This window comes from Cyprinus carpio, chromosome A12, assembly GCF_018340385.1.
Source record: "Cyprinus carpio isolate SPL01 chromosome A12, ASM1834038v1, whole genome shotgun sequence".
Lineage (NCBI taxonomy): Eukaryota > Metazoa > Chordata > Actinopteri > Cypriniformes > Cyprinidae > Cyprinus > Cyprinus carpio.
The window spans coordinates 16,826,185-16,851,306 of record NC_056583.1 but is presented as its reverse complement, the minus strand read 5'-3'; the positions used below and the strand labels follow the sequence as shown (position 1 = coordinate 16,851,306).

Sequence of the window (25,122 nt, the reverse complement as noted above, 5' to 3'; positions counted from 1 at the left end):
GCCTTCTTGATCTCTGTCACAGATGCTCGACAGGAGGGCACATCTGCTTTCGCTTGCTTCACGTGCAAATCCCGCTCGGCGGTGTTGTTGTGTTTTGCTATTATTTAGTAATGAATAATGATTCAATTGTTGGTAATGTAGTTGTTTGGTGGCGTGCTTTTTGATATGTGTGTTGTGTTTTTTGTTTTTATGTGTTTTTAAGTGTGTGACCGTGTTGTGGGTGTGGTGGAAGGCACGAGGCTGAGTGGTACACCCGCTGAAGGGAGGAGGAGGGGCGGCCTCAGTTCAACACTAAAGATAGTAGGCGCAACAGAGCGCTGCAGAAGTGCCAAGCTCTTTACATGGATGTGCACATGTGTGTCAAACCCCTGGCTCGTTTAACTTCAATTTAGTTGAGTAGAGCAGACACCCAAAGTCTGAGTGATCCCTGTGTGCAGGCAGTGTGTCGGAGAGAGGTGGGGATGCGGGCTCCTGCTTTTACTCTGATTTCACCTGGGGTTTTGTTTGGACTCTTGAGCCTCAGTTTCTTTTGGACACTTTCCAGAGACTACGAGCCTGGCTTTTTTCAAGGCTCCCTCAGAACTAAAGTGAAAGGCCCTGGTCAGGCCAGGAATTGGATTTCAGATTTGATCTTGTTGTGCGTAGTAAACAGAACATTAAAGGCAAGAACATGGTACCTAATGAGTGGATGCATGTCTGGATGTGTTTGAATGATGCATCCCTGTCACTGCCAACAACAAATTATATATATATATATATATATATATATATATATATATATATATATATATATATATATATATATATATATATATATATATATATATAGAAACTGTAGACTATTATTATTATTTTAATTGTATTAAATGCTAGTAATAATAGTAGAACTATAACAGTGATTATAGAAATAATAAATATTTTATTGTGTGATATTTTTTCTTCAGGATGTGGGTCTGAAAAGGACATTAAAAAAGTAAACAAAAAAGACATGATGGTGTGTCTCAATCATTCTGTCCAGCAGAAAAATAAAGTTTGGTGAAGAAAAAAAAAATGCTCAAACAAACAAAAATAACTAATTAGCATGGCAGGCTATGGCGCTGACTCTGTGTGGTTGACCGGGCATGACCGAGGTGGCACTGGCCATGGGCATAGGGCCAAACGTACAGGGAAATTACAGGGTGCCCAGGCAAGAAATAAAGCCTGTGCTGCCTCCCTCTCATATTTCGCCATATCTCTAGCATAGCTACATATTTTAGCATGCAATAACCCTTGGCCTGTTTTCTGGACCTCTTTGTCTTTTCCCCCCACTTCATTCTCTGTCTGCTTTTCTCATACAGCCTCTTTATTTCTGCCTTTTAGACCTTTTCTTACTTTCTCTTCCCCTGCCATTCTGTCTTTCTCTCTCCTCCCAGTGTGCACTCTGATTACCTCTCCAAACTGGCAATAAGTTGATTGCTTTACAGAGATGATGTAAGCCCTTGCCCTAGGGTACATCAGGTTGGCTTTCGCCTGCTTTATCTTGTAAAGCCTAAATTAACAGCTGGTTTGGTTTGAGTTCTTCTGGATCTGACTAAAGGATTAGGCCTCGTTCTCATGTGAGTCAATCTGGTTTGATTTATTGCAGGTCTATCAAAAAAGATCAATGGAGGCCCTTTTGAAAGTAAATCCTTAATCGCTCTTTGCACTTACGTGTCATCATTGTGAGTTTTCGCTCCCTCTCTCTCTCCCTCGTTCTCATTCCCTGCCTGTCTTCCTCCAGCTCTCTTTTCTCTTCGCCTTTTTTCCATCTCATCTCGGGAACACAGCGATCAGGAGTGTCAGTGGTATTTTGTTGTTTTACGGGATGGATTTTTTTGCTCTCATTAGCCATCCATCACCGCAGCTCAAACTGAAGCCCAGCTTTGCCGGCACAGGCCCCAATGGCCGCTCGCTGCGTATTTTTATCGCAGCGCAAATCTACCTATACGTGTCTACACATCCCAATGCCCGCAAAACCTAGGGATGAATGCAAGTATAATCATTTTAAAACATGGGCCCTCATTTTCAATTTTTCTTACTGTCATTTTCAGCTGTACCTTGCAATCAGACTGGTCAAAAGTGAACAAGGTGCACAACTAAATTGGGCCTAAAGAGGAGCAGCACACTGGGAGGGCACCGCAGCATAAATGGCTGCCCACTGCTCCGGGTGTGTGTTCACGGTGTGTGTGTGTGTGTTGACTGCTGTGTGTGTGCACTTTGGATGGGTTAAATGCAGAGCACAAATTCTGAGTATGGGTCACCATTCTTGGCTGTATGTCAAGTCATTCATATAACCCTTAAATGCATACCTTGGGTCTTTAGCGACCCGGGACATTATTCGCTTCCCACTCCCTCCTTCATTTTTTAAAGTTATACATCAACTTAGTATTCCTCAAGCTATTCATTATAAACAATATAACAAGAAAAATAAATAAAAGAATGTCTGTTTTTCTGTTGATTTTATTTTGTAAAAAGTGTATAGGGTCGCTAGCGACCTGAGATATGTAACAGTGTAAGTATATTTTTCCTGCACAACAATAATTAAATATCTTCAAAAGGTAACCAAATATGCTTTATTTTATTCTTTTGTAATTGTTATTCAAATATCAGGACAAAGTAATGCCATTGCAGCAGTTAGAGATCCATCCGTGTTGGATATATAGGTCCGGGTTGCTAAAGACCCTAATATGTAATAATGTTTGGCGTAACTTCCATTCATTTAAGGGTTAAGTGTATCAGTTTACTGTTTACAGAAGTCCCAGCATTATTTTTAAGTTTTTTTAATTTTTTTATAAGGAAAATAATGTAAAGGTAAATATTAAGTTGTGAAACAGAACACACAGGTCTTAAGACATTTTGAACTCTACCGTTGCATTTTAGAGTTTTGATGTTCATAGTAGGGTTGGGCCAATAGATGATGACATCGTCCATCGCTGATAGCTGACAGACATCATGATGTTAAGCTGACATTGTGATTCTCCCCTCCCCACTCCCTCCCGCAATCCACGGCATCCCAGTTCCGTGTTCGGAAAGGAAATAAACTGTACTACGGAAACCCTAAAGGGAATAAATAGCCTACGATATGGGAGGATTTATATAGTTGGGTAAGTATAGGCAACTGTTTATAATTTGCGGGCATCAGGGAGGCGCTATTGAAACCGCTTTCGATTGCGCGCTCTCATTTTACTTTCACTTTTGAGATTTGCGAGGACTCTATACTATGGAGTGGCAGTACTTACCACACATTTGACAAGATTAGATGTTTGTCATTGGTGCTCAGAATCTGCAAATCATTCACCATCATCCTATCAGACATTTCTCCTTACTCTGTTTATGTGGTAAGTGAACTTTCATGTAATGCAACAGGCTACCGCTAGCAAGCGGCTAACCTTTTAATGAATCCGTAGAACGCGTTATTTGTGTCACGCTTTGGGCACAAACCCCCCAAATACCCCCCGCCCCCCATGTCATCGTCCATCACAATGTTTCACTGTAGACATCGTCCGATGCCAATTTGGTAGACATCGCCCAACCCTAGTTCATAGTCTGATAAACTAGTGAGAGGTGGTGCAGTGGCCAAAGGCGTCCGGCTGGCACAAATTTACATAATGACAGCAAGTGCAGCAGCAGCAGCCTTTGGATGACCTGGAAAGTGAAACGGGATCTGCTTGTCTTTAATATTCCTCCCCTCTCATTCCCACTTTCTTTCACTTGTTTCTTCTCTCCTCCATTCTTTTAACAACAGGCCTATTATCCACGCTCGTTTTTTTTCCTCCCTCTCAAGGCCATGACTCTTAAAGAATCTGGTGTTGGAGCGGAGACATTGGCATGTCCTGCCTGACGGGGAGCCACACACACACACACTCTGACACATTACGACCGGTAACGGTGGTCAGACAGTATCTGTGTGTCTGTTTGAGAAAAGGATCATGTATGCTGTTTTCAAACACAGGTGAAGGGGAATGAGTAAAATGGTCAGGATTGGAGAGCAGTGGAAATTATGTTGTTGTGTACAACCTAGTGAGTGATTGAGAATTCAAGGTCCAGAGAAAATGTCTTTTTCTTTTCCTCATTAAGTGATCCTGTACCAAATGATACATTTATGATTTCAAGGACCTGCAAAAGCCGCATATAAAAGTCCTTACAACTGTAGGGTGTCCAACAGTGATTTTAGGTTTGAGAAGGATTGTTTTAGTTAATGAGTTCATTCATTTTGTTGATTTCAGTGAACCTTTAAAAAAATAATTGATTTGTTTGAGTAATCACTCAAGTGTTCACAGAAGTTCATACATGATACACTTATGTGTATATTTGTGTGTATCATTTATGTGCATCATTTTATGTGTATTGTTTGTTAGTGAAATGAATATTTAGTTAAAAATGATCACACTATAGATTAGGGATGCACCGATGTATCGGCCACCGATATTTATCGGCCACCGATATTTATCGGCCGATTTTACGTCAATTTATAACCTTCGGCATATCGGCTATATAAGGAAAAAGGCCGATATTACAAACCTATGGTTTATTAATTAACTGCGTGAAGGCACTGAGCTGTATAATGTCTGTTGCATAATCCTAGCGCTGCTGTCTGCACAATAAGTGTTTGTTAAAATCAGTATCATATCGGTCCCAAAAAATCCTATCGGTGCATCCCTACTATAGATGTTTTCTAATAAATTAAATTACTAAAGTAAAAATGATTAATTGATTTGTTCGCACAACCACTCCAGTGTTTACAGCAGCCTCTGCATCATTTTTACTTTGTAAAAAAAAAAAAAAAAAAAAGTAAGAAAGAGGGGAAGTAGTGCCCTAGTGGTTAGAGAGTTTGACTCCAAACCCTAGGGTTGTGGGTTTGAGTCTCGGGCCGGCAATACCACGACTGAGGTGCCCTTGAGCAAGGCATCGAACCCCCAGCTGCTCCCCGGGCGCCGCAGCATAAATGGCTGCTCACTGCTCCGGGTGTGTGTTCACGGTGTGTGTGATCACTGCTGTGTGTGTGCACTTTGGATGGGTTAAATGCATGAATTCTGAGTATGGGTCACCATACTTGGCTTTATGTCACGTCACTTTCACTTTTTTTTCACTTTATCATTTAAAAAAAAAATGGTAGTGTCATTAATATCATTAATATTTATTAAATCATAGATGTTTTCAGATAAATTTATTTCAAATATAGATTCAGTCCAGTGCTCATGTTTTGCCATTTTTTAAAAACCCTTTCAAAAGAAAAGTTATCAGGCATAGCAGACATCACTATTCCTGCAGCATTTCTTCTGTTTTCAGTACCGTCCCCCATTCATTCTTTGCAGACACAATTATCTTGTATTGTGGCGTGTGTGATTCTGCATGTGTGTGTGGTGCTGAGAAAAGCTCAGGCAGATCGATGTCAAGTTCAGGTGTGTCCTCCTCCCTGGCTGGGAGAACAGGGCAGAGGGGCCGAGCAGGCAGGAGGGAGGGAGTGAATTAGGGTACGTGAGAAGGAAGGGCTCGCTGTCAGCCAGACAGACCTCTTAATCCTATAGCCCTGGGGAAAGGGTGTGTGTGCATGCACGTTTAGACCTATATTTCTGCATGTGTGTGTGTGCAAAATCTTCAAGCAGGGGTTAGTTGGTTTAAACACACCTCAGCTGAGCCTATTGTACCCATGGGTGTGGGTCTTGTGCCTGTCTTTGTGTCGGTTTGTAAAGGACAGAATTTTATATGGCCAGTGTTTGCCGTAAGTCAGACATCTGATTGTATATTTATGTGAGTATGACACAATGAATATGAGGGAAAGGGGGTGTAGTAGTGGATCTGTTGTTGAGGTATGATCATACACATTTTGCACCCACAAGCCTTGGCCTTTCTCTCGGCACGCCCTCATTGTTTTCAACACTTCACTGTAAAAGACCCAGAAAGGAAGGATTGCATCACCGCAGAGTTCGTTAAAGTAAAGCACACTATTTAGCCACATTCCATACAAGCCTGCTGTCTCTAGCTTGCATTCCCACCCTCTCTCTCTCTCTCTCTCTCTCTCTCTCTTTTTGGCATAGACTTTTGCATATATCACAGGCTGCCAGGCTAAGAGCCTGGGACTTCCCCACGCCACACTCCAAGCCTTTGATCCCTTGCTTTGGAGGTAACATCAAAAGGAGAGGCATAGAAAGGCAGCTACTACTGTGAAGTTCAATGTTCAACTTGATGGCTTGGCTGAGGGCTTTTTTTTCTGTACTTCTTCCCCCAGCTGACAAAAACACACAGTTTGTAGCCAAGGATTTTTTTCCAGTGCATGTTAACCTTTATAGAACACATCTGTAAAAAAACAAAACCCACCCCCAAAACCATATAAATCTGCATGTCCGTGTCTTGCAGCCTTGCATGAAGGAGGCTTTGGAAATGGAGCCGGAGTATTGTTAATGCAGCGTTGCATCAAATAAACGAGTAGATTGGAGAGAGGATATGAGGCAGAGAAGCCAGCTTCATGCAAGTTCAGGTGCACACATCATCAGCAACTGTAAATCTGTTATTAGGGTGAAACAAAGCGTTGTAGATTGGTTTTCAGCACACTATTGCTATGAACTGAATGATTATCAGATTGATGTTGTAAATGAATCATTGCTGTTTATTTAGGTCCTAAAGCTGCTATCAAACTAGAATTTCACCTCATTCATGTACATGCAAACACAGGACAACAAAAACTCAAACTTAAGTGAAGATTGTAGAAACTGAATGTGTAACTGAATGTAGAAAAGTAGAGTAGATTCTGTGATTTCACATTTTGAATTGGTATTTTTTATGTTTATATATTTTTAATGAATATATTTTAAATATATATTCATTTTTAAATATTGTATACTTTTGTTATATTTAAAACATGCATTAAAAACAAAAGGCCTGCAGTGTGACATCATATCATATTGCCCATTGTAGTGTTAAAAAAAAAAATTGCATGCTCGGTGTCTAGTGTGACCAAGGCTTAAGATGTTTCCATGTCAGGACATGGTCTGTTTCTATTGGCTACTTAAACCACCAAAACTTTCTTGATCTGCTTAAGCACAACTGCTATTTTTTTCTTTAAATGTTTGAAAATGCTGATCCACCTTAAATTGGCATAAACCAGCATGGGCCAGATAAGGCCTGCTGTTTATTTAGTAGATTTGAATTAATGCATATAAAGATGTGTTCTTTCAGAAAGCGTCATGAGCTTGACCGTATAGCACAGGTGCATCTTATGCATCTCATGATTAGACCTCTTAGTATGTTCAGACTTCACAAGTCTGGCATGTGTTACTGTTTAGCTAAAAGTAGAGATTAGTTTTCACACTCATCCTGCATTAGTCCTAGCTGTGTCCAGCTAACTAACTCTAATCACCACACATGCACACACAGATAGACAAAAAGGGAACCTCCATCTCATCTGTGCAGAATTGAATTGATCATTAGCGAGAAGGGGGTTGCATTGAACACTGTCAGTAAGTTTATTTTTGCTTATCTTTATCCCAATGCTCTGTCACCCTTCTGTCTGTGGTTCGAGAAGACAGGTCTGTGGTTTGCCCAAGAGAGACACAGAGCCGGAGAGAGTGCATTAAAGATTCAGTAGTAATTGCTGTGTGTGATGGTGTCTGTTGCCGACGTTTGTGGATGGATGTCTGCAGTAATTAACAGAGAGGTGGAGGAGGGGTTATGTGTGTTTCGTTGGGGGGGTGTTGCATTACTACAAAATCATTACTGCAGTTTATTTGGAGGTGAAGGGTGCTCCTTGTGGGGTGAGGAGGAGAAGTTGGGGTCTTAACATCACGCCCAGTGCTTTGCCCGTAGCTCCCACCCCATGACCTTCCCTGGGTCTTATTGTCATCTGTGCCTCCTCCATTTTAATGAACTCCATTAACCAGTCCTTTATTTACTTATTTATTTGAGAGCAAAAGAACGGGCTTGTCCCTGAAGGTAGCAATGTTCTCATGGACAGATCGTTAGCATTGTTACACTTTGTGTACCTTATGCCAGTAACCATCAGTCGATTGCCATTTGTTATCAAATAGTGCAAAAATTACCCAATGGATACATCACTAACTAACAAAAGGTACAATAAGACATAAACCCTTCTGCCATTTAAATCCAGGTAGTTGAGCGCAAGATCGGTCTAAATAGACTAGCCTGTAGTATCTGTGCTACATTGAGTGTGTTTGATGTTCCCTGAGTATGGACAGGGTTTGTGTTGTGGGGTAAAATCAGAAGGGTGTCCTGTGTTGATGCTTCTGACCTGCAACCTTTTTGAATTTTGAGGCAGATAATGGTACTCAGATACTCTCAGGGACCAGACCTTATGAATATGGAGTTTGGAGTGCTTCAAGGTTTATTTGTGTGTGTGTGTGTGTGTAGGTTGAAACCTGTTTGAAAGTTGTTGTTGCTGCAGGAGGTGAATGTAGTCTTTATTTTGAACTTGAGAGTATGTACTAGTGTGGTAATTACCTCCTTGTGGTGGCCAGGGGTGACCCCTATCTGTACAGTAAAGCTGATCCAAGGCTGAGTGTGTGTGTGTGTGTTTGTTTAAATGTGAGTTCCAAAGTCCAAACTCCTTGCCAACCCAATGTTAACTCTACAGGACCTATGAGCAGGCACACCTAGCACTAAGCCCTGCGCCCAGGCTGAAGATCATGTAGCTGGTAAGTAGGTCACTGTATGAGATTCCACAGGGTAGGAATGAGAACTCTCTTGGTGTCGAAACACTGCAGGCTGTGTAAGTGTGCAGCTCTTGGGTGTGTTACTAGGCCTTAGCTGCCTGTATGTCTCATTATGGGCCCTGCTGGAGGAGACACCAGCCACGAAGACTAGAGCCTGCAGGGCTATTTATAGAGCACTCTTAAGGGGCCCATAATCACCCAGAAGAGAGAGAGAGAACAAGAGGAAAAAAAGAGTCGAAGCAGGGGGACACGCTTTTTTTGGGAAATAATCCAAAAAAATTGTTTCAAGAGTCTTGTTGAAAGAATTGTAGCAGACCATATAAAATGTCAACTTTAAGACCAAATATAATCCTCTACAGTTGCCTTCCTCACAGCAAAACAGACATGACTATTGGCAAATGTCATGTCACAAGATTAATATTCATGAGCTAAACTGGTAAATTTTATGTTCACTTAATTTTTCAGATTGTTTCTAAGGCCCTTGGGTAGAAGGAAAACAGCATAGAAAAGACACATGAACTTGTTCCTGCTTACTTGTATAGAAATATTAATGGATTAGCAATCTATATTGTATTCTTAGGGTGTACATTTCTATGTGAGCCTACATGGACTTTAATAGAGGAACCTCGTCACTCTGTCCAACTGTTTCCATGAGAGATGGTTTGTTTGTTTTACTGCCTCCTCAAGCAATGAGGACTGCTGCTCTTAAAAAACTAGTCTGCCTTTGAGGCTTGGCAGAACTTCTTTATGGCCTTATTTCTTGGTAGCATGTACACATTAACACTACCTAACACAGTCTGATCACTTCAGGTGAATCAGCTGCTGTTTGACTAATACACAAGCCAACACCTGCTACGTAAACAGAATACAAGCACGTCCATATGCGTCTCGTGCTACCGTGCTTGAGGTGCTGGATCAGATCATAATAATTTGGGAACTTGGAATGTTTTAGCTAAAAACATTTTTGATCTGTTTCTTTAAATGGAAGAGATGCTTGGGTCCTTGCATTACTGTTGCACCAAAAAAATTTAAACTGTCTTCAAAAAAGAAAAAAAGAAAAAGTAGTAATAATAATAACTCGTTACATTTTTTGTTATCCCTCTGAGGAATAGTAGAGATAGCATAAAATGGCTGTGTCATTATTGTATTGACAGTTTTTATTCAGGTAGCTAACTACAAACAAGATATAACGTAATCATTTTTGTGTTTAAATTCTTGTTCTGCTCCTATTATAGCTTGTGGCAGTGCTGAGAATTCAATGTGCATTCATGCAGTTTTGCACTGTTTTGGAACAATACATGAAATCAAGCTTGTTTATCTCTAAGCGTCCATATTCAATTACTTTTGTAGAGTATGTTTTAGGCCTAAGTTTCAAAAGATGCCTGCCTTGTCAACTGTTTGGAGGATCAGTTTTAGAGGCAGTGTGAAAGAAAAATGTCAGTGGGAGTTTATTATGAAGAGGGCCAAGGTTAGAGGCGAGGGGATAGAGGAGATCAGGCTGGGGTCTCTGGCTCTGTGCTGTCAGAGTGCTGAGAACCCCCCAGCGGTTCCAGCTTTGGAGTAAATACGGGCCCCGCGGACCCTCTCCCGCCCCGGGGCACACAAACCCCAGGCCTGCCCACATTCCAGCTTTATTTTCCTGGTTGCAGAATGCCTCAGGCAATCTGAGCTGGTGGGGTGTTCTTTTCTCTTTTTTTCCTTTATTTACTCATAAAATGTGTATTAGAAGAACTAAGCAAGTGTGAAGAGCCTTCGTGTAGACTAACTTTCAGTTTCATCTAGTGTTGAGCTACTCCTCCTCCTCTTCCATCACCTCCACCCCTAGCCCCCACCTCCAGCATGCTTCCATCCATCCAAAATGATGGCTATTTGAATGTTTCAAGCAAACATACAAAGAGAGACAGACACACACACCCAAACACATGATTTCTCTCTTTTTTTTCTTGCTCTCTCTACCTCTCTAGAGATGGGAGTCTCACAGATGGGCAGATCCCTTCTCTTTGGATCAGTGAATTTCAAAGAGCCTGTCTGGATCATTATTATGTCCTTTCCCCCAAAAAATTCTCTACTTGAGAGAGTAAGTGTATTAAGTGTTTGTCTGTATGTATCCATGCTTGCCTGTTCCTCAGCACCTGTGAACAAAACAATGGGCTTTTTATTGTTGCTTGTTTACTGGGAGTGGTATTTATCACAAATCGTATGCAAACTTGTGTGGTTCTCAATGTGAACCTAATAACAAGCACTTGTGAAAGCCCCTTAAACATACTCTTTTTAGATTCTAATTGGCATTGCCACTTTTATTTACAGAGATAGGAAATAACAAGATGTTGGGACCAGGAGATTACTTGATCAGCACTCAAACTTGGGTCACCACACTGTGCAACAGTCAATTTCAGGTGTCTTAGCCTAAATAATGTCTTGTTTTATTCTTGCAATCAGCAAGAGGTCATGCTATCACACTCTCAGAGCATATGTGGACATAGTGATATTTAGGTTGATATGATGCATCTGTCATGTGTTTTAGTAGCTGCATGTGGTCTTGACCCCTGTGCACAGATGGTCTGGGATCTTTTGGGCCTGATTGAGCATCTCTAGTGGGAAACTGGCTCACCGAGTGCTTGCTGGACCCCCTTCCGCCCTTTTGTTTTCAGGTTTCCCTATGCACATCATTAATGTGGCTGGAATGCTTTCTGATGCTTGGTTCATCCTATGCTGGAAGGCTGAAAATAGATCCACATATATCTTGAGCCTCTCTTACAAAGTAGGCATCTGATTTGTCTAATTGTGAAAAAGCCTTTGCTCTTAATCCCAAAACAAATCATACATGCAATTTACATAGCTTAAATTTGGTTAACACATTCAGTTGTGTTTGCTCTTGTTTACTTACAGTTGCAAATGCTTCCGTAATCCAGATGACTTTAACTGTAGGCCTAACATTGTAATGTGGATTTCTGGTTTGGAATGTTTTTCCATAAAAAATAAAGGGTTTCTGCAAAGGTCAGGTTGCAAAATTCAGTTTAGGTGAAAAGATTTTGCCAGAAAACCTGATTAAGCAACTTCTGGTCTCTAGTGTTTTTTCTCTCTCTGTCTTTCTGACTCCCTCTCTCTCTTTCTCCCGGAAGTCTCCAGGCAATAGAGGGACAGAGTTCATCCCTTTGGGAGGATTTAGAGGGCTCCCTTGTCTTTCACTTCATCAGAGACAATTGAGTCATTCATTCCTATTGTATCTATGCTGAGGCAAGGCAGGAGAAGGCGAGGCAAGACTTGAGGGTTTGCTAAAGGGTGGGGGAGGCAAAGGGGAGCCCCTGGTGTTGGGGCCCCAGGACAGAGTAAGCACTCTGGATACGTCTGAAGGCTGAGGGGGAGGGTACTGAGTTCTCCGGAGCTCCAGAGCAATTTGTCACATCAGAATAGCACTTGAGTTACGTGGAAGGGGGCCTCCTCGCTGGAGAGTTTTTAGGAGACAGAGAAGAGGCAGGGGGAGGTCAGAGGTCATGGCCTTCTCAAACCCAAGTGGTACGTCCGTCAGCGGGCCAGGAGTGGTGTAGGGGGTTGGGCTGTGAGGGAACACTGCTGGGACTTTGGCACTGGTCTAGGCTCAGCTTTCCTTGGCATGCTTGTAAAACTTGCAGGAGGGATTAGACCAAGGGAAAGGTCTGAAGTGGATACGCCTGTCAGAGTATGTGCACTAAGCTTTCAGCACCCACACTGGCAAGGTGTCCCCTTTCACCCCATCCACTATTTGGAGGTGGGTATGTTCAATTCAAGGCTGAGGTAGGAGTCCAAAAGACCCTCCAGGCAGGACCACAGGTCTGCACCCTGCTGTGAATCCACCTCTAATTAGCTCTGATTCAGTGCTATTCTTGAAGAGACATGAACAGTCTTAAAACTACAGTTTTACTTCGTGGGTACTTGCTTAAATGGTGAGCCGCAGAATCAGGCATTTTTTGTCTTTGGCAAAGTGGAGATTGGAATGTCCTCATGAGAAAAGTAAAATCTCAGAGGCCTGGAAAGACAAACTTCACTGATAGGCTGTAAGAAGGGAAGGCGTGAAGCTGTTTGATTGGATAGAGGAGGACAGAGAGTAAGAGCTGAAAAGTTGACCCTGATTGGCCAGATCTGGTCAGACATGGGAATGAATTTGATTCTGATTTGTGGCTCACTTGGGCCAAGTTTTGTCAGTTGATTTGGAGCCCAGTGGTTGATGTTAGTGTTGTTTTTGGTGGCCTGTTTTAATTTTAGCTATAGTCTAGTCTTTGTGTGAAGCTGTCATTTTAGTTTTTATTAGTTTTAGTCACGTTAATAGTCTTTTTAGTTTAGTCTAGTTTTAGTCGACGAAAACTGATGACATTTTAGTCTAGTTTTAGTCAACGAAAACTGATGACATTTAGTCTAGTTTAAGTCAATGAAAATGGTATTTTAGTCTCTTTTTAGTAATGAAATTATATTTAGCCCAGTCAATATAATCTAAGTACCTAGAAGTATAGACGAAACCAAAATGTTATTTTAGCCAAACCCATTTCAAACAAGGTTATCTTATTAAATAATTGTTACCTTATAGACTCAAGAATACATCCATTCCAGACACGGAAGATGCTCTGATTTGAATTTACAACATTTATTTTACCAACCAAACATGTTAGAAGTACACACACATAAATTTAAATAAAATAAATAAAAACAATAAATAAAATAATAATAAACAAAATAATTTGCTAATTTTTCTCCCAAAGACGAACCCCGGCTGGCTGGCCATCGGTCCCTTTCTCTTTGTTAAAGCTGATTTATACCAAAGTCCCTTTAAGACAAGTCATGTCACTCGGCGGCCATCTTTGAAACGCCTCTTGGGCATCCAAGTGCAACTCCTATCTCTTTGAATGGGGAAATTTGGAATTGCACCAAGGTTAATAAATTGAGCCCCAACTGCTGTGTCTACCCCACCTTTCTTTCTGTCTTTTTTTCACTCCTGTCCACCATTCCTCCTTCCTTCTGTCCTTTCTTCCTCCTTTCTTCCTTCCATCCTTCATTTCTTTGTTTCTTTCCTTTTTTCATTACCATTCAACTTAAACGTTGCTTCCTAAAAATATTTTTTTTCATCAGCCAAGCCCACATGCAAATCAATTGAATCCTCCAATGTAGTAACACAGATGGTTTGAATGCTTATTTGAATTTATTTTGTCATTCAACAGAACAGCGGTTTCCAGTGGTCAATTATTTTTTTTTATTTTTTTTTTTTTTTACCTCACTGAATGTTGCTGTTCAGGTTTCCCATAATAACAGCAGTCAGGGGCTAGTTAACCCCTGACCTGTGTATTACAACAGCCACACTTCAAGTGTTAGGAATGTGCAGACCCTCACACTTCTCCTGATGAGACACCCATGACTCAGATAGCCATAGAACCCTGAGTCCAAGTCACATGTTCACAATCAGCCAGTTGTTTCTAAGCGTCTATGGAAACAGGTTAAAAGTCCAGGGGTCAAGTTCACTTGCTGTTGGCTAATGGACTAAGGACATTAGGCAAACCGGTTTTAGGACAGTAACAGCAGGTTTGTAATAGACCCCGACATGTGATCTCCAAATGAGAGGTCACTTAGGCACACAGGGTACATGTAAACGTGTAGTCTGCCAAGCAGATCCTTCAGTCCATGGATGAAAACGGACGTATGAATTCAGAGACTCTGTCCATCAGCAGGACTTTAGGTCAGAGTTGAGGGAGATATTAGAGGCAGAAGAAAGATGGAATTATATTCAGACTTCCTTTCACTGAGTCAGCTGGATTGGAAGCTCAGACTTTTACATATAGGGATGAGTATTGTTTAAATTTTATCGATACCGATACCAATACCGATATTGCTTATCGATACTCGTACTTATAGATTATGTTTTCGATTATATATCAATACTGTTATCTATACTATTTAGTGTTGTTGAAATTTTCAAGTGAATTTTTTTTTTACTGTATTTTTACCACTATAACCACTGATTGCACGCAAACACACACCGCACATGCGCATTTATATCACACGCACGTCGAGCAAATGTCGGCCACATCCTTCAGTGAAGCAAAATTACAAGTAGCAGCTTCTAATTCACCATTAACATTGAAGTATTTAGAGGTAAAACAACGCAAGTATCGACAACAGTATCGTTTGTCCTGAGGCTTATCGGTAGTCCGGTGTTGATCCAATTACATACCGGTCCAAAAAAATAATGCTTCTCGATACCCATCCCTACATATGAATGCATTATTTTTTGGGCAAATGCCTATTGCAAAGCATATGTTCAAAATCTGTTTGCATATATATTGAGCTCTCAAAAACTTATTTGATTTTACAGTTTAAATTAGGAGTTTGAAAAAGTCTTGGAGATATTCATGGTGATTGTGGTGATTATTTTCATCTGTTGGATTTAAGAGCAATGTAAGGGTTCAGGAAAGGGCTGTTTGCATATGTACACCTGATAAAGTCCAGGTCAATCATTCACGGGGACAGTCGCTGCAGTGTCTCAATGCCACACCCTTATTATGTGTACTGGGAAAAATGCTAAAGTCCACCTGGAATTCCAGAGGCCAATAAAACATTTGTGCATGATTAATACAGGAAGAAGAATGAACATATTCACCTGAATGCATTAGTGTGTGTGGTTCAAAATGTGCTCTTTTTTGTGAATGACAAGCATAAGGTGTAAATTAATCTTAATACCAGTAGTTTCAATTTTTAAGAAGTTCCACCTCATGCATCATTCGATCTTGGATTGTTTTGACATGATTTTTTTTGTTTACTTTTACTTTCTATGTCACCCCCCCCCCCCAGATATTTTAGCTCTTATGTTGTGTTTCCCTTTGTTTTCTGCATTGTTAACATGTTTTTCTTTTGTTTTTCTCCATTTTTTTTCTTTCTGCCATCCAGTATCTACAGATGAAATGGCCCCTGCTAGACGTTCAAGCAGGAAGTCTTCAGAGTAGACAAGCACTTAAAGATGCCAGGTCACCTTCTCCAGCACACATTGTTGTAAGTAACACCCACGAGTCAATGCATTTACAAAGCTCTTTGTTCTACAGCACAGTCCATGAAAACCAAACCACTTCCGGTATCCTGTATTGTTGGGTTCTTTGGATCCTTACACTCCTCTCCTAATCCACAGCTGTCAGCTGGTCTAGTGACCTATAAAAAAACTGTAGATCAGATTGTGTTGGAATATTATATATCACATGAGTGCTTGTTTTGTAATGCGCTTGTCTGTAATATGGCTTCTTCGTGGAAATGAGGGTGAGATTTCAGTGTAGCTCAACAGTTTTTTCCCTTTGAATAGCACAAAGTGGCAGAGGGCAAGACTGTCTTTTTACAGTGGAGACAGATAATTAACGCCCATGCTAAGCATGGTTCAGGGAGTGAGTGTCTGGAGTAGAGATGCTATGTTTATTTTGCAGTTTTATATGCTGGATCCACGAGTGCTGTTATCCATGTGTTTAACTCTAAATTTTAAACTCTTTTTAAAATCTACAGACGATAAGGGCTTCAAGGTTAGCCACACGGCTGCGCAGAAAGAATTTTAGCATCTTAAAACATCACGTTATTGATTCCTTTCCTTGGACAATAGACCAAATTTGATTTTGGTCTTTCCATTGTGGTGCAGGAGTTTGGAACTTCATTGCGTTTCCATAGTTACTGGAAGCAAGAGTGCCTCCAAGGTCTTGTTTAGGAATACAAGAGAATAATCCATCGAATCCAGGATAATATTCTGTCAGAGAGATAAACACATTTTGAACATACTGGATTAAATTTTATAAGTTGTTCTTACTTTAAATAAGTGTGGGTTGTTTTGGTTGGTTATTTACCATGTTATTGTGGTATAATGAGATTTAATATTCCCAGTTACCTTTAAAAAGGAAATTAAAAGTTTTTTTTTTTTTTTTTTTATATTAGTATGTGCATATTGTCTTTTTGAGACCATTTGTGTGAGATACTCCTAAAAGTTGACAAAAAAAAAAAAAAAAAAACATTTATGCATTTTTTTCTCTTCTAGACCAAAAGTAAAAGTAGAGAATCATGGTTGGCTTTGACATAAACTAAAAACTATTAGCTATTTAAAGAGTTTTTCCCCCACTGTTGTTTAATGCTATTTTAGATAGACTACTATTAAATAGTTTTTGAGGTTGGAAAGATTTTTTTAAAGGTTTTGAAAGAGGCTTTTGATGACAAAGCTTTGAATGGTAGTGTATATATGCCACTTCAGTTTTAAGTATTATTAAGTATTAAATAATTCCTGGAATACCTGATGAATGAATTGGGAACACTACTAAGGAGCCATGTACTGTAATGCTTCTACTGAACCGGTAGTAAACTATTTTTGCATTAAAATGTGCTTTTTTAAGAGAAAGAGAAAAATGATTGTCCTCCCTCTCTGAATCATTAAATGTGTGGGAGGTAGTTAAGAACAGGCTCAGGTAAATACTGCACTTGAGTTTTATCCCTCTGACTCATGAGGCTGTAAATGCTTATCAGCACAGAGCAGTTTTCTCTATTGCCTTTTAAAACAGCCCTAAAGACCTACAGCCAGAGAGCAAATATTAATATTTTGCTCTATATGGTATGTTTAGCTATTTGGCATTTACAGTCGTTTATTTATTTGGTATGATTCGTATCTGTTTGATCAAAACCTAACAAGGTATTTTGCATTATTTCTTCATCCTTCCGTCTTTCTCTCTCTCTCACTCTCCCATTCGTGATCCTTCTCTCTTCTGCTGACGTGTGGTTGATTTGATGTTTCCTTGGTTTGCATCATGCCGTTGGTGAATCTGTCTGGAGACAGTTGGTATTGTCAGGGATAGATAACTGTGGAATGCCCTGAGCTGTTTTTTTTAACTCAGGTTGGCCTATATGCTGCAGTACGTGAAGGCCTTATCAATAAATTGTACCGTAAACAGTAGTTTCTCTAGAACACCTGCCCACCTTGACCCATGACTCTGAAGACGCCTGTCTGCCGTGGACTGATAAGAGCGCGCCGATGGGCGTGAGATAAGGAACATAAGCCGAAGTTCAAGTGACCCAACAATCACCAATGAGAGAGATACAAATGCACAGGTGGACAGCGGAAGAGAGGAGGTGATACCGTAAAATGATAGCGTGACAATGAGGTAGATGAAGTGAGAGTGAAGAAAGACACACACAGAGAGAGAGAGAGAGAGACAACAAACAAGTCTAAAAGTGTAGCTAAAAGAGAATGAGGTAACACACAAGGCAGATACTTGACATAAGTTGCATTCACACAGCAGCAAAATACAGTTGTCAGTCCTGTTTTAGAGTGCTAAATATGGTTATTTTCATACACACTTCTGTTATAAACTGCATTTTATAACCAAAATGACTCTTTAAAATTTTTATGGCTATCACAAGAACAGAAAAGGGCTTGACATGGAGAATTTGTTCATATAGAAAGTATACAAAAAACAGTTTGAGAGTCACCTGAGCATGGATGCCTGTTTCAACCTCGGGAAAAAATAAAGCAGGAAATCTTTAAAAAATATTCAATGTATTATATTAATCATTATTTTTAATTAAATGTTGTTTATAAGAAAAAAAATCACATTATGAAAAATAAATCACAGTTTTGAGATTTTTTTTTATTTATTATTATTAATCTGAGGTAGAATCCAACCACTAGTTAATAAGTGCTGTTGTCAGTCTTAAACACGAACTGTGTGGCTGTAGTCATAGAAACAGTTCACACCTGATCTTTTTTGTTACAGTCACATGTGGCCATAGCGGTGCTACACCACGCTGCTCTGTGAATAGATTACAGGAAGTGACCATCTCGTTTCTGTCCACACCCATAGAAGGCAGTGCCAGGATGCTTGAAGTACTCAAGAGTACCCCCGCAGGGTTTTCAAAGCCTGTTAGTCCCACACAGTCAGCATGCATTTATTACCTGTTCACAAGTCATGAAGAACACATCACTGCAAAGTACCACAAGCTGTTTGTCCCACAGTCATCTCCACTAACTTTTAATGTGATTTGTAAAGCCCTTTCTTTATATAGATTGTAATATAGACATGACAATTCAGACAGGTAGACTGCGAAACACATGTGGTATGTATTTGGCATCGGACAGAGTCTGAACTCAAGGATGGTATGAGCGGGGATCATGAGATTGCAATTCTAGTGGGAAGGAGTTGGAAACAACGGAACGATAGATTTACCCACATCTGTGATACATTGACCATTCGTTCTGGGATCAGTTTCCTGTTCTCATTCTCTTGCTCGACTTGCATGCACAGCTGTCCGTCAGAGTTTTCCTGTGTAGCGTTTCTCGGTGTAGGCCATATATAAGTTTGGTAAAGCCAGATGTTTGACTCACAAAATAAAGTCTGGTCAGCTTTTTATTATGGTCAACAACTGTCTGCTTACACAGGAAATGTGTTAAGTTTTTTTTGCAAAATAAGACAGAAAATTAAGTGGCAACAAATAAAAAAATAAATATAAAAATAATAATAAATATTAATAATATTACAAATTATTATTATTAATTTATCATTGTTTTTTTTTTAATTTACTGTGCAATAACCATATCCATAACAATCCAGTCAAGTCATTTTGAAGGTCGGGTGACATATTAAATTGTTAGTGGAAACTGTGTATTTGTGTTGTAAATTATTTTATCAGACTCATTTTAATCTATGGAGCCCCGCACATCGCATGCAGGAAAAAATAGTAGGCTAAATCGTGTGCACGATATACTATTTCGTTCCCTCGATTTATAAATTGTGCGCATGATTTACTAATTCGTTCCCTCGATTTGCTAAAGCATGCACATGACTTATAAATCGAGAGAACGAATTTGTAAATTGTGCGCACAATTTAGCAAATTGAGGGAAATAAATAGTATATCATGTGCACGTTTTAGTACATCGAGGGAATGAATTAGGGTACGATTTATTTATTTTTTCTTGCATGTCATGTGCAGGGCTCCGTATTATTCAGATAAAATCAGTGAAATAGAAGTTCAGTGATTGCTGGCTATCTACCATAGAGTTTAAGTTCATATTTTAATGTTACTCTAAAATAATGCTGAGGCAAAAGGATACACTCTCACACACACAACCTCATGCAGGCGCACCACACACACACACACACACACACTGACACACATTGTGATCTTGCTCCGAGTCTTGTTGAGACTGGACAATGTCTCCATTGTTTTCTGGGCTTTCACAGGCAGCAGGGGATGGCTGGAGTGTTAACTATTTCCCCACGAGGCCCCACAGCAGTGTGCATATGTGTGCAAGTGAACCAACAGCAGGAAAACGCGGGAACAGTGAGAATGTAGAGAAAGGAGGAAGAATATAAGGGGTGGAGCTTGAAAGAATAGCTGGAGGAGTCCTGGTCTGTTCCTTTATGGTAATTAGTATTTAGGAAGTGATGGAATGTGTTGTGTTTTGACAGAGCGGGACCTCCCACCTGAACCGCTGTACGATGAGGGCATGATTGCTGTTTGATGTCACAACACAAGTCTGTCGTAGCTGAAGTTTAAACTGTTCTTAAAGTTGAGTATTGAAATTAATGTTAAAAATGAAGAGTAAATTAGATTATTCACACAGATAAAGTATGCAGGACCTTTTCCCAGACCCCAGCTGAGTAGGAGTAGCGTCTCGAGCTAGCACGAGGCCTGTAGTTTTTGCTGGGTAATCTGCTGCCTTTTTTTTCGGACTGAATGGTGGTGCACCTGGACTGGCTTGACAATGGCTGGGAGGGTCAGAGGCATGCTGGGAAACCCCAGCCCCCTCGCTGTTAATGAGGACCCCAGTGTCACAGCCACAAGAAACTGAACCAACTTCTTTTTCTTCTCTCCTTCCTTTTCTATTAACTATTCCTCACTTTTCTCACTCCCTCATTCTCCGTAGGGCCTCCGCCTTTTCCTTCCCGTCTTTTTTGGTGCTGTTTGGTGCATAGTGATGTAACCCCGGCCTGTTGTATGTAATTGTAACTGGAGTTGTGCCGCTCCTGACAGGACCGTGTGAAACCAGGAGATGTCACTTGTCCTGAGACCTTATGCCAAAGCTTAAAGAACATCTCAGCTTGTGCTCTTGTAATGTAGTGTAGTGGAGCATTTCCTTAACCAAACTCAAGGAATGTCAACAAACGCTTTTACGAGGGACCTGGTGTCAAGGTCATCAGCCCTTCTGTCTTTTATATTGTTATGTAACCTTTTGAGTGCAGGATGCTCGCAACCTATGACTGTGTGTGTTCCAATTAACATGACAATTTGCAGGGCAATGTTTGAGATTAATATCTCTCAAATAATAGTTTCTCCTAGACAGCAGTGAGATTAAATGGTGACTTTAAATCTTTTTAAATTTTAATTATTCATATTTGACAGTGTGTTATTATGTTTGCTTGTGTCTTTTTTTTTTATATTTTGTTATTCATGTTTTATGTTCTTTTCAATAAATATTTTATGGTATGGCAGCTAAGAGGCCAATTGAATTTAATCTAAATAAATGTATGATTAATCTAAAAAGCAGTTGTTTTAAATGTTACAATGGAATTATGCATCCCAAAACTATTCATTTTGAGATATATATTTTTTTTTTTTACAGATTACATTTAACAGTGTTAGTAAATTCTATAATATTAGCATATTGTGCATGCATAATTTGTTTCTGTTGTCTTAAGGTATTTTGGGAGGAACGTTTGAGATGCAATACCATTCAAAATTTTGGGGTCAGTAAGATTGATTTTTTTAATTTATTTTTTAGAAATTAGTATTTTTATTCAGCAAAGATGTATTGACTGTATCAAAAATGAATGTAAAGACAATTATAAAATTACAATTTCATTTAGTCATCAAACAATTATGAAAAAAGTATCAGAGTTTCCACAAAAATATTGTTTTGTGTTTTCAACATTTATAATAATTAGAAATGTTTCACAAGATTTCAGATGGATAGTGTGACACTGAAAAGTTAATAATGACTTAGATTTTTTTTCCTCTGTGAAAAATTTAAGCCATTGCTAGTTTAACTTTTTCTCAGATGACATGGTGCAGTGGGAACGTGGTGTTCAGAGCCTCAATGCCTAAAGCCACATCAGTAGTCTTCGTGTCATTCAGTTGATGTAGACCCTGCCAACATGCTAACAATATCTTAACCTCAAATCACTGTAAATAAACATGCACTTATGTATTCTGCGTGTATTGTGTGTTGTATGCAAGATATGTTTGGGCTTGTACCTGGCAGCTGCCTGACACTGCAGTCAGAGAGGAGGAGGGGTGGGAAGGAGGAAGGAGAGGGGTGGCACACACAGCTAGACATTTTTGTGGTTTTAAAAGTCATGACTTTTTTGCCTTCATGCCCTGGTTGAGTGATGAGTGTACCATGTTCTCAATTTGTGACACGGGACGTCCGTCTTTGCCTTGCAGGGGCCCTTCTGCTTGGAATTCCCCGGACAGACTGATCTGAGTCTTCACCAATTTCATTTGGTGAGAATCCTGAATTCCAAGTTTCTTGCAGCTGGCTTATTGATTGTTTAAATGAATTACCTGCTGGAAAATCCAGTCTCAACTGGTAGCTGATTTTCTAGTTGGCCTAAACTGGTTACTTCCTGGTCCGAGCTGGTCATTAGCTACTCTGAGCTGGTAGACCATCTTTGGCTTATAACAAACCAGCTAAAGGTGTTCAGGATGGATTTTGGGACATGGCTGGGTAACTAGGTAATGACCAGCTTGGAAGAGCTTTGACCAACTAGATACCAGCAACCATGTTACAGTTTTCCAGCTTAAGCTGGGTTTTCCAACAGGGTATAGAATAGAGAATATGAAAATCATTACAATGAGAGATGTCTAAATCTATTTTGGTTTTGATTAAAGTGCAATGTTCTGCTGTATTTGATATTGTTTGTTACTGTGTTCTTGCTGTTTTTCTATAAAATGGGGTTGAATCTGCTTTGCATTTGTACACACACTCACACACACACCCTCATGAGCAGACTTGGCCCTTGTGCCTCTTGCTTGTGTGGTAATTGTAAACTGTTGCTGTGCTTTGACACCATGCTTTTTGTCTGTATCAGGATCCCTGTTAGGATATACAGTGTTTGCGTGTAACAGGAAAGCATCAGCGCCACTCCAGCAGTGTAAAATTCAGCATCTCTGGATTCTTGCAGCCCGAAATGCCTCTTGAGGTTCATCTTTGTCTGCTCGCAGGCCCCGTTTCAGCCTTGTTAATCATTTTCCTGCATCTTCCGGAATGGTGGCGATTATTTCTCTCTGATTTCTTTTCCTTTTCTCTGAAGCAGCTGGCGTGAAGAGGATGCTTTTCATTTGTAGCATCTGGGGTTGAACGTATGCCAGCGAGAAGTTAGGAGGTGGAGTGGTTTGTGTTTTTGTGTGCACACGCTCACCCACGTGTGTGTAAATGTGTACGTGACTTGGTTTGCATGGGTCGAGGTTAAGGATGTTTGGATGATACAAGGCCTTCTTCTAATTGTCCTCTTTTCCATCGACATGAGGCAGAGAGAGAAAGAATGAGAACGGCGACGAGAGTGCCTGTCTTGTTTTTGATGTGGCGCGGAGTGACGCAACATGGGGCCACTGCTCCTGAGTGTCTCAATTGCGCCTTGGCCCTCCTTGATGGACACAAACAGTGTGTGGAATTCGAAAGGGGGGCATGATGGGTAGCCTTGGTCTGCCAAAACTTAGCAGCGGTGCAAAGATCAGTGGGGCGAGCGATTGTTTACCTCATCTCCTTGTGTTTAGGTCTATAGCGAAAGCTGTGGCATTGTGGGATGTGCTTGTCTTATTTTTGTCGTGTCCCTCAGGGTCATGTAGGTCATGTCGAGATGGTAACCCTCATTCTGTGAAAAGTCTTGTGAGATTTAAATTGGAGTCCAGCAGCAATTCCTAGAGCTAAATTTCGGAGCAGCTAAAGCAAATCTCACAGGAGAATTATTGCTCCTATACTGTGTTTTTAGGATAAAATAAATGTGATTCTTGAAAAATTCTTTATTTTATTTTATATTATTATTTTTAAGGATAAAAATGACAGTCTTTGTAGTTGTTTCAAGTTATTTAGAATAATTTTAAGATTTTTTAAATATATTTTTTTTATTTAAAAAAAAAAAACATTTTAAGACATTTTTTTCTGAAATACAAAATATTTTCCTTTTTTTGTTTTAAGTTAGAAAATAAGAATAAAGTAGTTGTTATATACATTGGAATATTATATTATTTCATTGAATCTGGCCCCAAGTTAGAGTTAGTATAGCTTTCCTACTGGTTTTGGCTATTTTTTTTACTGGTTTGAACATAGAATTAGAGACATATTTTGAGTCAAATAGTTATTCTTAGTTATTAATATCTTTTTATCTTAATATTTTAAGTTTTTTTCTGGAATATAAAATATTTAACTTATTTTTCTTAAGTATGAAAATAAGAAGAAAATGAAGAAAATTGTTTAATTTTTTTTTTTAATGTTTCCTTTGAATCCAGCCACTAGCATTACCTTTCCATGGTGGTTTTCTAGTTTACTCTGGTTTGATGCTGCTAGACTTTAGATGGTTGGCTAAAGTATAAGGAATTGTTGCTGGGAAAGCTAGTTGAGTCTAGGGGCAGTATATAAAATCACAAAACAATGAATCTTCATATGTTTCATTATCTGACACTCATTGCTGGGGGCAGAAATGTTTTGTTTTCATGAAGAGTTTCTGTCAGAACTTGTTTGACAAGGTTCCACCAAGTGTTCCTTAAGTATTGTATATCTGTTTCATGTGTGTTGTGAAAGTCAAAACTTGTTTGAGCAAAAAATCCAATTGTTTGTCCATATGTGTTGACCTAATGCCTCCATGTGTGTCGCTGCTTGTCTTTGTATGTGTTGTTTCAGATAACTGGCAAGCAGATATGCAGGTTCCATGTTCTCAGTTAGGTTTTCAAGTTTAGTTGCACATGATTTCACACAAACCACAGCATGTTGCTATGTTAAGCACTCTGAGTTTACGTAGAGCACTCCTCATAGTGCGTCTAAAATAGAGAGAGCGCAGAAGGGATAGTGAGTGGGGAGGGTGCCGAAAAAGAACTGCAAAAATGTTTGAGATTTTCGTCGGGGCAAAAACTTCCACAATGACTTCCTGTGGGCTTCCAGTGGAGCCAGGCAGCATCGTGCTCCTCCTTCCCAAACTTCTGAGAATCTAAACTTTAATAGAAGTGCCATTACCACTTCCCCTCCACACTGCACCTCACTACACCTTTCTATAACACCTCCCCCACCACACACGCATTATATTCGCGAGACGGCGTTAGCCAGGACTCGTACTGTATTAGCACTTGAGGCTATTTCACAGGGAAACTTGTTTTGACAGAACTCCAGGTGTCTCATTGTTGGGTGTGCTATGGTTCAACAGATTTACCAATTAGTGTCGGGATATGGGCAGACGAGGGGAGGGGGCAGCT

General features: G+C 39.9%; 1 protein-coding gene across 38 annotated transcripts in view; it reads left to right on the top strand.

Annotated features, from left to right (window-relative positions):
* The window catches only part of LOC109056663 (transcription factor 7-like 2), an 88,191-nt gene that overhangs the window by 16,277 nt on the left and 46,792 nt on the right, over nucleotides 1-25,122 (top strand). For 26 of the 38 annotated variants that reach the window (XR_006161379.1, XR_006161378.1, XR_006161377.1 and 23 more), the window contains exons 4-5: nucleotides 15,594-15,695; nucleotides 22,102-22,161. The exons of 4 other annotated variants lie outside the window; for them this stretch is intronic. Coding sequence is in view for 31 of the 34 variants with exons in the window: in XM_042767867.1 (XP_042623801.1) it covers nucleotides 15,594-15,695; nucleotides 22,102-22,161 (162 nt within the window). In the remaining 3 variants the exon portion in view is untranslated. The remainder of the gene's footprint in view (nucleotides 1-15,593; nucleotides 15,696-22,101; nucleotides 22,162-25,122) is intronic. 8 more of the 38 variants (XM_042767868.1, XM_042767873.1, XM_042767875.1 and 5 more) reach the window with 1 other exon arrangement.